Source organism: Halyomorpha halys, unplaced genomic scaffold (genome assembly GCF_000696795.3).
Source record: "Halyomorpha halys isolate HHAL.00 unplaced genomic scaffold, Hhal_1.1 Scaffold1015.1, whole genome shotgun sequence".
Taxonomy (NCBI): domain Eukaryota; kingdom Metazoa; phylum Arthropoda; class Insecta; order Hemiptera; family Pentatomidae; genus Halyomorpha; species Halyomorpha halys.
Window position 1 is genome coordinate 496,798 of NW_027114980.1, and position 13,386 is coordinate 510,183.

At 29.9% G+C, this 13,386-nt stretch overlaps 1 protein-coding gene and 1 long non-coding RNA gene across 15 annotated transcripts in view; one reads left to right on the plus strand and one right to left on the minus strand.

Annotated features, from left to right (window-relative positions):
* LOC106687824 (otoferlin) overlaps positions 1-13,386 on the minus strand; it is a 121,514-nt gene that overhangs the window by 69,000 nt on the left and 39,128 nt on the right. For all 13 annotated transcript variants that reach the window (XR_010844706.1, XR_010844705.1, XR_001344230.2 and 10 more), the window contains exons 3-9: positions 12,121-12,205; positions 11,285-11,429; positions 8,921-9,059; positions 7,370-7,544; positions 6,744-6,907; positions 3,460-3,601; positions 1,239-1,405 (exon numbers count right to left, since the gene is read on the minus strand). Coding sequence is in view for 9 of the 13 variants with exons in the window: in XM_067052044.1 (XP_066908145.1) it covers positions 1,239-1,405; positions 3,460-3,601; positions 6,744-6,907; positions 7,370-7,544; positions 8,921-9,059; positions 11,285-11,429; positions 12,121-12,205 (1,017 nt within the window). In the remaining 4 variants the exon portion in view is untranslated. The remainder of the gene's footprint in view (positions 1-1,238; positions 1,406-3,459; positions 3,602-6,743; positions 6,908-7,369; positions 7,545-8,920; positions 9,060-11,284; positions 11,430-12,120; positions 12,206-13,386) is intronic.
* LOC106687829 (uncharacterized) overlaps positions 1-13,386 on the plus strand; it is a 70,037-nt gene that overhangs the window by 34,185 nt on the left and 22,466 nt on the right. For both annotated transcript variants that reach the window (XR_002945125.2, XR_010844708.1), the window contains 2 exons: positions 3,186-3,270; positions 10,898-10,978. This is a non-coding gene — a long non-coding RNA (uncharacterized lncRNA). The remainder of the gene's footprint in view (positions 1-3,185; positions 3,271-10,897; positions 10,979-13,386) is intronic.

Consider the following 13,386-nt stretch of genomic DNA (forward strand, 5'->3'; position numbering starts at 1 on the left):
TTGAGATTATTGTAAATGCCTGTTCTGATTGTCTAGCAACCACACGCCCTGAGATTAAGAGTCTCTCTTTCTTTTTATATAATAAAATTAAGAGTCTTTTATATTATTGAATTTGAATAAATTTCATTATCCATTTGATATTATTAGTGTTCTCAATTTGAACCCAAGTTTCTCTTATATTTGAGAAAAGTTATAAAACGATCTAGATTCTTTTTATTTTAATTTTATATTTTTTAAAATTATTACAATATATATATATATATTTATGTATATATTTTGTGCTCTCCTTTTAGAATTAGATCTAAAAGGAGAGCACTAACCCAGGTTATAGAGTTAGATATAAAGAGGAAACTGCCACAAATAACACAATATAAAAAAAAAAAAAAAGGCTGTCCCCAAGGCTCCAGTTTGTGGAAACTGGACTTTAGTGAGTTGCAGTATGTGCTCAAAGAAGTAGTATCCAACCATGGAATGATATATGAGAATTATTTAGCCCCTTGGTGCTTTGAATCGAAGAGTAAGATTGAAAGAAGAAGGGGAAATCACCTTGGTATCACCTCTGATAAAATCTCCAGACAGGCTGTCCTGATTAGGTTTCTCCTATTACTATCTTCATTTAAGAAGCAATGATAGTTTCCAGTGAGATTTTATTTTGCTCTCCTTTCTTGCATTTTAGCGATATCAAGTTTCCAGAATGTACTTCCAGCCTATTATTGCCCAAGATTTATACTATCTCCTTCAATGACATCAAGGTTCAGAGGCCTGCTAGGCATTCCTCCAGCCTCCATTCTTCTTCACCTATTCTCAAGATGGACAATACCCACAGTACATTGTATTTTATTTGACTTCCATTTGTGGAGATTTATTTTCCATTAGTCGGTAAAGTCTTGTTTTTATGAAAAAATGATACTCAGGAGCATTTTAGTCATAACCACATGCTGATCATTCTCCAAAACACTGCAACTGTGGTGCATAGACAATTTATATAATTTCCAAAGCTATAAGCTTAGTGTGAAAAACCCCAATCATTAATAAATTTAAAAAAATAAATAAAAAATTCATTAAAAAATAAATATTTAACAGTCTTAGTAATTTATATTGGAGGCTATATCTAAATGAAATTGATATTAAAGTGATTTTCAGAATTAAAAAATCTATAATAGATGTAATACTTCCCCTGTTGTCCATTGTTCAATGAAACAGAAGTTTAAAAGTTCTAATAATTTTTAGTAACCTACAAATTCATTTCCAATATTGTTCAGTCGATTTGATATGAATAGTCGTTTTCGATTATCTGGAAGTTTTTCTTTCGTATACAGTGTTTGCTTAGCAGAAGTTATTGGAAGGCACATATATGTTTCATCCATTTGTACAGTTTTATCTGACCAAGTTTCATGTATATTAACTGTAACATACATTGATAAATTAACTGCAATTTTTTATTATATGATTAACACAGAAAAATAATTTATCCATATTGAAATTACTAAATAAGTATTTCAAAAAATAAAAAATTTAATTTGTTTGATTTTCTGGGCTTATTAAAGAAATAATATTTTTAAAATATATTTAAACTCTTTTTTTCTCTTATATTTACATAGTGTTTTACCTGCATGTCTGTATCCACGATACCCTTAAAAAAAAATGATAAATAATGATTCTGTTTATATAACAATCTTCTATCCTGAAAAGGTTCAATTAATATTGTATAAATAGTAAGTGATTTTCTTTTTTTCTCCTTAGATTGCAGCAATCTATATCACAACAAATATTAATAGGGTCGTATTAATTTTAAGACAGACGCCATAAAATTGAAGAGCCATTATGCAGACATCACTTATAACTTAAAATTATAATAAAATTAGAATACCAAAAAAAGGCTTTACGCCTTTCAACAAGACCAAGCAATGAATAAATGAAAAAAGACAATGGTGTGATAGTAAGGAAAGTAAAAAAAAAACGAGAATTGATAAATATGTGGAAGTCTCAGCAAAGTACAAACATTGCAAGGATTAGGAGGAATGTCAATTACGTTTCAGTGTAATAAAGCTAGCGATGAGTCAGCTTCTAGAACATTTTTCTTTTTTTTTTAAATTGGTAAATGTTTACTTTAGATCCCTCAAAAAGGCGCGAAACCATTTAAACTACGAGAGACTGTCCTTTGAGAACTCGAAGGGACCCAAAAAGTGCCTGAGATGACTGATTCCCAGACCGTTCAAAAATGAATTACCTGGGATTTTTTATATTTGATAAATATTTTGACAGTGATTTTTTCTCTCTAGGGGACTTTCTACTGGGGATAGGTCATTACATCTTATCCCCCCCACCTTTCTGTTTAACAGCATTTTTGAAAACCCGCCTCTCCCCCACCATTTACAGTTCCTTTTATTTACAAGGTGTTCAATTTGGTTCACCGTTCTAATATGTCTGTCATGAGTTATAAGGAAAAGATAATTTCTTCATAACTATATTTCCTGATATTTATTGAGGAGTTGTCCAAACTTGGGTCCCTTCGGGTTATCGAAGTACACTCTGGGGAAGTTAAAATGGTTGCGCATCTTGGGGGTACCTAGAGTAAACATTTGTTTTTCTCTATCCTTTGTCCTCCATCAATACAGGGTTTCAACTTAATTTTATTAAGCTATGAATTTTTAATCTTACAGAAGTCCGTAATTCGTTGATCGGGTAATCACCCCAGAACATTTCCAACTTCTCTACCGCCTTCTTCATACAATTGCTATGTTTTGAACGACTACACCTTTTTTTTCCACATGTTCATGAAGGCTTTGTAGTACAGGTTCTTCCCTGAGATGAGAAAAGGGAAATGATCTTCATCAGTGCTGTATAGGTCAGTACTCCTCTTTAGCTTGGCACTTTGTGCCTCAAAAAGAGCAGTGGTTATGAGATTAGGCAATTTCCATTACTCCGAAACTGAAGTATGGTGTCCCATGAGGAATGCAGAGACCCAAGAGTCAGTTTAGACACACCTGAAAGCTAATCAGAACTGGACAATGGGAAAATACTTCCTTAGGGTATTACCTTCAGTAGCAGTGGCCCAAAACCTGTTCCATTTGTGAATTTTTGGCTTCACTCAATATTGCCTTTTATCTGTTGGGGTGTTCCTCAATCCTCTCTCAAAGATTTTTTTCTCTCCTGTCAATCTACTGATCACATTTATTTTGCAGGAGGAGTTCAAGTGGAATATCTAAGACCAACCCTTCCTCGTGAGGCACTGTTCTGTTATATCACCAGAATCATAAATAGTTTTGGGTATGCCATGCCAACTATTAATCAGTTATTACTCTAATTTATTAAATATAAGCTTAGGTCTGTCTTTAAGAATACTGTTGTAATAACTTAGTCCCCAGAGTTCAACATGTATGATTATTGCTTTTAAGTTTTTATATCATTAAGAATTTCTTAATTAGTTTAAAATAATCAATAACAAAATTTGTTTACATTCACTTCCTGGACGCTCAGCTGGTGCACCGAATCCCAAACCAACTGAAATTTCAGTTTGACTTTTGATATCCTTTTTTAACATTGAGATTTCATAAATTACTCCAAAAAGTGCAAATTCTTCCATATTCCAAAACAATTTCTACAATTTGATTATATTCATTATTAAATTTGTAACTACTTAAATATTATAATGTTACTAAACATTTATATTTACTATTTTGCTTAGATTTAATCTTAAATAATTATTACTATTATTTGAGTTTATTGTATTGTCTTTTTAAGGGAATGAAGGAAATGACAGTCATTCTTTGTATTTGAGAATTAACCAAACAACTCATTTTAAAAATATTGTTTATAAAAAGATTTTTACTAGATGGTTGTTTTGGTAAGCTTTAATAATAACTTTAATAATTAATTTGTAAATAGTATTTATATTTAATTTAGTTACATATATTTTTATTTGTATAATTGTTCTTTAGAATTTTGGTTTATTTGAGAAGACATGCATGTATTTTACTTTATATTTTGTATTGTAATATTTAAGTGTATTTTAAGTATTAGTTGTTATAACAATCAGGAAGGCCTTTCTGCATTAATTGTTTATTAATCTAGCCAATTTGACTTGAATGCAGCTGTTTTACAACACTTATTTTTACTAGGTACTTTTTGCAGCTGTTGGCTTGTGGATTCTATTGTCCTTCTAGCCTACTTGCTTGAATGTTTGTAAGTCCAATAATTAATGCAAGTGTACCTCTGCTATAGATGAACATATAAATTATTTATCCTGAAACTGTTCAATTAAAAGATGTAAATCTACTTGTCTTGTACTTGACATAATGCATATTGTATTTTTTTTTTAATTACAAACTAAAGGGAAACTATTATAGCTAAGTAGATTAGTGAGGTTAGCTATCAATGTAATACAATGACTGAAAAATAACAGATTGCTAAATAACTGTTATTATTTATTTCTATGACAAAGTGTTTTTATGAGTACCAAGAGGATGTGGGTTGGGCAAAAGCATCTGGAAAGGTAATATTTACCCAGAAACCATTGCTTGAGAGAAGATGTGAAGTGGAATAAATGTTCATGCCATTCATTGACTTCAAAGTGGCCATTGGGTCCATCAATAGAAACTATCTTTTGAAAATCATAAAGGAACTGAGATTTCCTGGGAAATTAGTGCAATTTACAAAGGCTTGCAACAGTGGTTCCCGACCTAGAGTACTGTTTTAGGGGGAAGTGACTAAAGACTTTTGATGTGGTCAGGATGAAGGAGACTGCCTTTTCCTTATCCTATTCAATCTCCTATGGCAAGGATAATGTGTGAATCCTATAGAATGCTGGATGGAGGACACATATAAATGATGTACAAATACCTCACCCATGCAGATGTCAGATCAAGAGTCCTGGGGAGCAAGATATCAAAAGATATTGATTTACAAGTAAACTAAAGTTAAACAAATTATATGGTTGTAAGCCAGAATATTCACCAAGAAGGAAACATAAGTGTAAAAAATGAAATCTTCATGAAAGTTAATAGCCTCTAGTATCTCAGGGGCACTGTAATCTCCCTTAATAGCCAACTTAGTGAAATCAACCAAAGTACAAAATCCTCATTGAAAACAAACCCTTCTTTTCAGAAGCACTTGCCGCAAGATCCAAGAAAATCTCACTAAGCTGAAATTGTGACAAATAATATAATCATAAAACCTATTGTGAGGTATGGCAGTGAAACATGGTCCCTTACTGGCACCCTTCAGAATAAGATTGAAAATTTAAACTTAAAGTTCTTTGTGACATAGTGGGACAAAGACTTAGGGATTTGAAGAAAGAAGACAAATGAGATTATATCAGAAATGCCACATTTGCTTATCTTGATATGAACGCAAAGAGGTTAAAATGGGTGGGAAAGGTGGTACACCCATAAGCCCTGCAACTTATGGAGAGGGAGGTTATAGCCAGTGTAATAAAAAAAGAATAGATGTTTTGATGTTAAGAAAAAAGGGTAATATACCTAAGTTATAAACATTAAAAAAATAAATAAATAAAAAAAAAAGTGAACAAATTTTGTTTTATCCATAAATATTTTGTTAAGTGGTTTAAAAAATTGATTGTGGAATAATTATTGCTTCTAAAATACATTCATAAGAAGTTTTTTCATACATAGGTTGTTTAAATTACTTTTTATAATATTATAAAAATAAGTATGAAGAAGATTATCAGGGGTGCGGTCAAAAGAGGACTAAAATAGTTAACAATTATTTATTTGAAGATGTTTCATCCCACTTTGTAGAGCTTCATCAAGGCTGTTCAAGTTGATAGCTAATTATAAAAATTTTTTTTTAACTTTCTAGAGAAACTAAATTAAATACCTGTAGTCATCAGATATATGCCTAGTATGACCATCTCATAAGGAGCATCCGAAGGACCATCCCTTTATCATTCAATAAACAACTCTTTAAATATTTCATTTACTTAGCAAATTTTTCACTTGCGTGTTTGTGCAATATATATACGTGTAATATTTTGAATGTGCTACCAAACATTCCTGCAGCCCTCTGGCGAGGTTCTTCTGGACAACCCTATGGACCACAGATCACCTGTTGGAAACCACTGGTCTGTAGTAAATAGAACAATGCTAACCATAATAACACTCAGTCCTCTTTTCAACTCTCCAATGCTCAGGTGAAACTTGAAAATAGGAAAGTTGCTATTACCATCTTTAATTCGATGATTAAAGGCATCCTTACTTACTTTCAAGGCTTATGAAACCATCTTCTTATTTTTTTCTAAACAAAATCTGGAAATCCTATTTTGATAGGATATTGAATTGGGTTTGTGATATTAATATTATTATTCATGTTTAATAATGAGACAAAATTGCCTATATTTTACAAAAAGCACTTAGACCTTTTACTAAACTGATATCTGTATATATTTTGAATTTCAAATATATGCTTGATCTATTGAGGATAAAAAAGATTTAATATATTTATCAGTTGTTTTTGTTTACAGTTATTTTGGAAACTTTCTTCCCCTTTTATGGGAGTTAAAATGATTCATATATTTTAAACACTCTTATAGATTAATAATGTAAGTATATTATTTTTAAAAATATAAGATTTACTTTTAAATTATTAAATTTCATTGAATTTCTTATACTATAGGTCTTCTTTCATGTAATAATATTTTTTAGACAAATTATTCAACTACTCTTCTTTTTATTTCCAACAAGCCTAACTTCTAAAATATTTATAAATAGTGTATCTTAACAAACCTCTTGAAGTTTAATACCTCTTCTTCTTCTAACTCCTAATAATTTTTCATGCTCATACAAGGCATACACTGTTTTGGTTTCCAATGAAACGAGTATTGATCCAAGGAAATTGTAAGGCGGTGAATAGAGGTAAAGAGATGATGGCCCATATGTTGGTAAAAAACCTGTAATTAATAAATTCAAAAATTGATTAAAATTTCAAAAAATAATTAGCCTTAAATTAAAATTTAATTCGACTATATTCCAAAAAAATTAAATAAAGATGTTTCTCAAAACTAGAAATTGTTATTTGATACATAATCATGTCAATACATTTTTTTTTGTGTGTGTGTGTGGATACCAACAGCTTGTTATTCTTTATAAAAATATTCTCATTCTCAATGTTGGCCACTAATAATAACTTCTTAACGTTTCCGACGATTTCCCTCATAGTAATAATCTTATTCTGGAAATACTTTAATTTTAAAAGATATAAATTATGTATCTAATTATACCTTTTATAATGCATTTTTACTTTGAAAAATTAGGTTGTGAAATAAATGAATTGAAGGAAATAATTAGATATAAAATAATGTTTAGATTTATTAGTCTTTATAAATATATTTATTTTCAAAAATCATACTAACCATTAACTGTAGGATCAGATATTGAGGACAGATTCAAGTATTTACTAACTATAGTCTTTTTTCCTATGTGAACATCAATTCGAAACCTATTGTACATTGGGGGAAATAGCTCTGTAAATACGATTTCCTCCTGCCACAAGGGAAATTCTGTGTCTTTTCGTTTTGTTGTTTCACCCTGACAAAGTAATGAATAAATTTTCACAAACTCTTATCCTAATCCTTATTTTATCACTATATACTTATTTCTAATATATTATACATAAATTAAATAGGGCTAATTTGATTATAAGTTACAAGATGTCATTTTTAATTATGCAGATATATTAAAATCATAAAACATTTCTAGGAAAAAGAAATAAGAAAAAATATTAAATTTTCTTAGTAATGACTACTTTGGACTTATTTATCATTTAGGACTTATATCAATATGTATCCTGGTGTATTATATTTTTACAATTTGATCCATATTAATTCCTTGATAGTTCCAAAAATTAGTAATAGTTAAACTAAATTATAAGAAATATGTGTGTTTGTTTCTAATACCCAGGTTTTATAATTACTGAGTAGAAACCTCCTCCCTTCCCTTCCCACTGATTTTGGGATAATAAAGTGTAACATAGCACATAATTGGAGGTTTGAATATCATAAAATCCCCAAAACTGCCAGTAAACAGTTGTAATTATTATATTCAGAATTTTGGATATATCCATATCTACTTGTCATGGCATCTTCAAATGCCAATGAGAATATATATCTAGATCCATTATAACTTTTCAAATAATTCATGTTTATCTTATCTCTTGCTTATATGAATTAAATTTATTTATAAGTATTCTTGACTTAGTAAGCTTTTTATACTCACACAAAATTTGCATTGATATACATAAAAAAGATTAAAACTCAATTAATATAACAAAAATGATTTCTGTATACCCAATAAATGTAGGTGTGTATTAGTAACTTTCTTAGACAGCTTTTTTAGAATAAAAATTTAGGTATGGAAATGGAAAAGGCTGAAAAGTTTTGAGAAAACTGAAAAAAAAACGGGTATCTGGCCAAGGTTTTTGTTAGAAAATTATGATAAAATTACAGCTATAGGAACTAAACCACTCAAGATTGGAACTTCCAATGGTCATCAGTCGATTGGTGCTGATTTCTTCAAATTTATCCCATCAAAATCTCATATTTCTTATTTCTGGCACTTACAGCCTTTTCCATTTCCATTCCTCAATTATGTTTCTTTTTTTATAAATAAACAAATATGTAATTTTGTCACTAATTTAAAATTTTTATCTCAAGTTAATGATTGAATCCAGCTATGTAATAAGGAGCCTGCCAAAATATTTTTGAAATTATATTTTATAAGCTACATTGATAATGTTTTTCAATAATTTTCATTTTGCATCATAAATTCAAGACACAAGCACTATTTTTTCTCTATTAACCACACAGGAAGCTATCCCTATCAAAAATACTTCTTTTGGCTGATATTTTTCATCTCTATGATTTTATATTGTTGTAAAAATGTTTTATGAAACATAGAATACGTACACTCAGACCAGCAAAAAACACTCGAATAAAAACTCTGGTATTATTTTTTGTTATGCTGATATTTTCACCTTTATGTACTCCAAATATATACCTTGCTTTTAGTCTTCCACCACCCAAACTTTCTGTTAAGAACATCTCGCTAAAACAGAAAAAAATAGCTTTATCCAAATAGTAAACCACAATGTTTTATTAATAATGGATACTTTAAAATAAACTTACTTTTATTGTTAAAGAATATTTTTTCATATATATCTACATTTTGAATTTAATAAATCTCTCATCCTAGATTCCAATCATATAATTCCAGATCACCAGTTTGGATTCCGAACATCCCATTCCACTATCCAGCAATTTCATCGTGTGGTGAATGTTGTCTCATCTTTTTTAGAGTGTGGAATGTACTGCACGGGAGTCTTTTTCAATAAAGAGCAGCCATGTGATCGAGTCTGGCACCTGTGACTGCTTTACAAACTCCGTAAATTCCTACCTCCTACATACTTTCTCATCATCCGTTCCTTTTTCACTGATAAATTATTCAAAGTAAACCACAATGGTTCCTATTCATCCCTCTATTTTCAATCCGCTGGTGTTCCTCAAGGTAGTATCCTTGGTCCCATCCTCTACACTGTCTATACAGCTGACATCCCAACAAATCCTAACACTATCCTGACCATGTATGCCGATGACACATGTGTGCTTACAGTTGTAACATAATAACCTTTTGATAGCTTCCCAAACTTTCCAGTCTCATATCACAATCCTTGAAGAATGGTACCAAAATTGGAGAATAAAAATAAATCCCATCAAATCACCTTTATTCTTTGTCGTAAACCTGCCTCCTACCCTACAGTATACTTATCTTTTGTTGCTTTTACCCCTGTAGAACAGATCTGCTGCCTTGGACTTCATCGTGACAAATGACTAACTTGGAATTCTCACACAAGACTGAAAAGACAAGTAACTGTCCATTGATTTGGTCTATTACAGCACTTACTAGACAAATGGTCTAAACTTCCAATTCACTACAAAAGACTGATCTACATGACAATAATAAGGCCTATCTGGACACTCAGAGTTGAGCTTTGGAGCTTCACTAAACCTTCTAATTCTTCGTAAAATCCTTAATGCTTCTTACTTTGTCACTAATAAAATCATCCATAAATGTTCCTTATGTTACCGATCTAACCCAAACCAGATATCAATCCATCCATTACAAACTCCCTAATCACTCGAACCCACTATTTTCTAACCTCGTTTCCTCTTTCATTCCTGACAATCCTCCGAGGCACCTGAAAAGAAGATGGCCTCAAGACCTTAGATTGTAAAAGTGTTTTTAGAGCTACCAATGGGTAGTTTCTCTACATGCCTGTATCATACCATTATAATCTTACTTCAAATTTACTTGTTGTATTTTATGTACAGTTATAAATGTCAATATATAAATTTTAAAAAAATCTATTCTCAGTGAAAATGGAAATATTAATTTTAATTAAACAAAAAAAAGAGGCAGGGCAAGCTTTACTGGATCAGTTGCCGATGTTTGTTGACACTCAGAGGAGGTCATCAATTCAATTCCTCAATGTCTTAATTATGGATTCACTACTTTAATTGATTAGCAACTCAGTTGTCCAATTCCAAATCCATATTCCAAGCCCTAACTTCTTTATTAAAACAGAACATTTTGGGTTACTGAGGATTAGAATTGTCTCTTGATGGTTTACTGACAAAACACCATCATAAAATAATTCTGATGTATACTGTCAGGCAAACATCCAGGTACAGATGGTAAAGTTGAACGTGTTGTTAAGTCAGTTATTCTAAGTTCTAGATCCTGCATTCCATTTTCTTAGATATTATTTCATGAAGTTCTTTTAAATACTATTTTAAGTTAGATATATCTCTATAATTATTTGAATATGTTTGAAATTGTCTTTTATGAAATCTTCCTTTGTATCAACAATGATTTTTTTTTTTCAGTATTCACTCCAGCTCTCGCATCAACATGATCTTGTTACCGCACATGATCACCACAAAATTATCTGCATCTAATGAGATAAGGTATTATTTTTAACTTTATCATTTTTTTATTGATTAAGAATCTTTAAATACTGGTTCATAATTTTGATTTTCAATTACTAGTATAAAGATTTTAGAGAGAAATACATATATATAGACATATGTATATGTATATATCTATATATTTTTGACTATGGATTATAATTTGATATAAGAAAGAAAGTAACATAGAATATAATAAAAAATATTATTTGAATAACATCGACATATATAGGTAACTTTTCATTAAAATAAATAGAAATAATAAGTAAATATTAATTTAAACTTTGGACTACAGTATTTTTGTACCTTGTATCTGAACGTTCTTTCTCTGTATAAGGAGTTATTTCTCCACCTGGAAAAATTGATATTTCACAGTTAAGATATCCTCGAATTTCTCCAACTGGATCGGAAGGGTGTGTTAAAACAATCCATTTCTCAGCTATAGCATGTCCTTCAGAAAAAAAGGTTTTAAATTTAACATTTTTCTTATAATATAGGTTGATATCATTATGGTTAATTTTAAGGGTTTTACACCCCAATATTCTCCATCCAGTGTAGAAATAACAGAACTAATTATTATTATTATTTACTTAGTAAGTTTCACAAGAACAAAGAATTAAAATATGAAAATGAATATTCAAGTTGATGTTTTAGACTGAATATATATATTAACAGAAATGTGTGGTGGGCCAGTATCAAAGTTTATTTATGAAGTTATAATAATACTCATTAGAATAATTTAATAATAAATATCTATCTCTTTTTTAATATATTTATCAATATTCAAAATCATCTTATCTTATTCAAGTCAATTTTATGAATTTTTTTTTTTACCAATATAATTGATGAATCTAATTAATGGAAAAAATATCAGCTACTTACTACATTTTTATTGAAAAGATATTTTGCAATAGTTCATTAAACCTTTAAAAGTGCTATTTATTAAGCAGGATTTTATAATTTTCCCTAAATAAAAAAATTTTGAAGAATGAGGTGTAGATAGTTGACTGTAGGTTAATGCTTGAAGAAGTTTGTCGGGGGGTGCGGTCAGCAAAGAACAACATAAATAAACAAAACCATATTTATTTATTTTATGCCCATAAAGAAGAAAAAATATTGAAGTTTTTATTTGGTTCTGATACCTGGTTGTGTCCAAATTGCTCCCAAATCCAGACGGCTATTTCCTAGTAGCTTATCCCGACGTAGTCCTGTTTTATATTGAAGTACCTATTTAGAACAAATTTTCAGATGGTGCCATATCTTTTTTTTAGGTAATAAAACTATATTCTGAAATGTTTTGTGGGAAATACTAATTTATATTATTGTCCAGTAATGTAGGAAGGATTATTTATAAAAATGTCGAAAAGGTTTGGATAAATTTATTTAATATTATTAACTACTTAAATTTCCAAATATTTGTTTAAATAACAATACTAATGACAGAATCAATCAACAACACTGAACTATTATATTATCAATTGTACAGTTATTGAATATGTATCATTATTAACTTATAATCAATTAAGTCAAATTTTATATATCAATTTTGTTTGCTACTTATATTAAATTATGTGATGTGTCAACCCAAGAGATAGTCATAGCACAGACACTCTTAATTGCAAAAAATGCATTTTTTGGAACCAGGGACTCTAAAACGGACAGATCTATTGAAGACTGCTCATCTGACACTTGAATCCATTATAATACTCTCTTTATTATTTACAATACTATATACTCTCTAAAGAGCGAAAGGTGATGAGTAAAGACAAAATATGAGTACACAGAAGTATTCAGCTGATGCTGATCCAATGTTAACAGGTTATTATTTTTTGCTATCAAATAAAGATATATCTACATAGGTTACCATGAAATGCATGATTTTGTGATAAAGTTTTCTCTTTTTCATAATTGTTTTTTCCTGCCATCTCTTGGGAACTTGTGCAGTTGTTAAGGGGATGTAAGTAAAAGCTTTAAGCAAATTTCTTCAAAACTGTTTGAGCCATTTAGGCACTTATAGTCTAGAGAAAAACACATCTTTTGGCTGAAGCACAGCCGATATTATGCACTGGATACCTGATTATGCACACTAGATTTAGGGGCCAAAACTCTACAAAGCAAACAAAAGAAGCAATAAAATGGGTCCACCAACTCCAGAGATAATAAAACAATTGCCAAAAAACAAAAAAGCCTTTTTTTGGACTAAGGTGACTAAAATGTACTTACCAATTTAAAAAAAAAAAACTAGAACCTCACCAAAAATTTAACTTGATTACAATACTTTCCTCGCCTAGGTAATAAGGAAAGAAAAAAAATATTAAAAAGTAGCTAGAAAAAAAAAATTAAAAAGTAGCTAGAAAAAAAAAATTAAAAAGTAGCTAGAAAAAAAAAATTAAAAAGTAGCTAGAAAA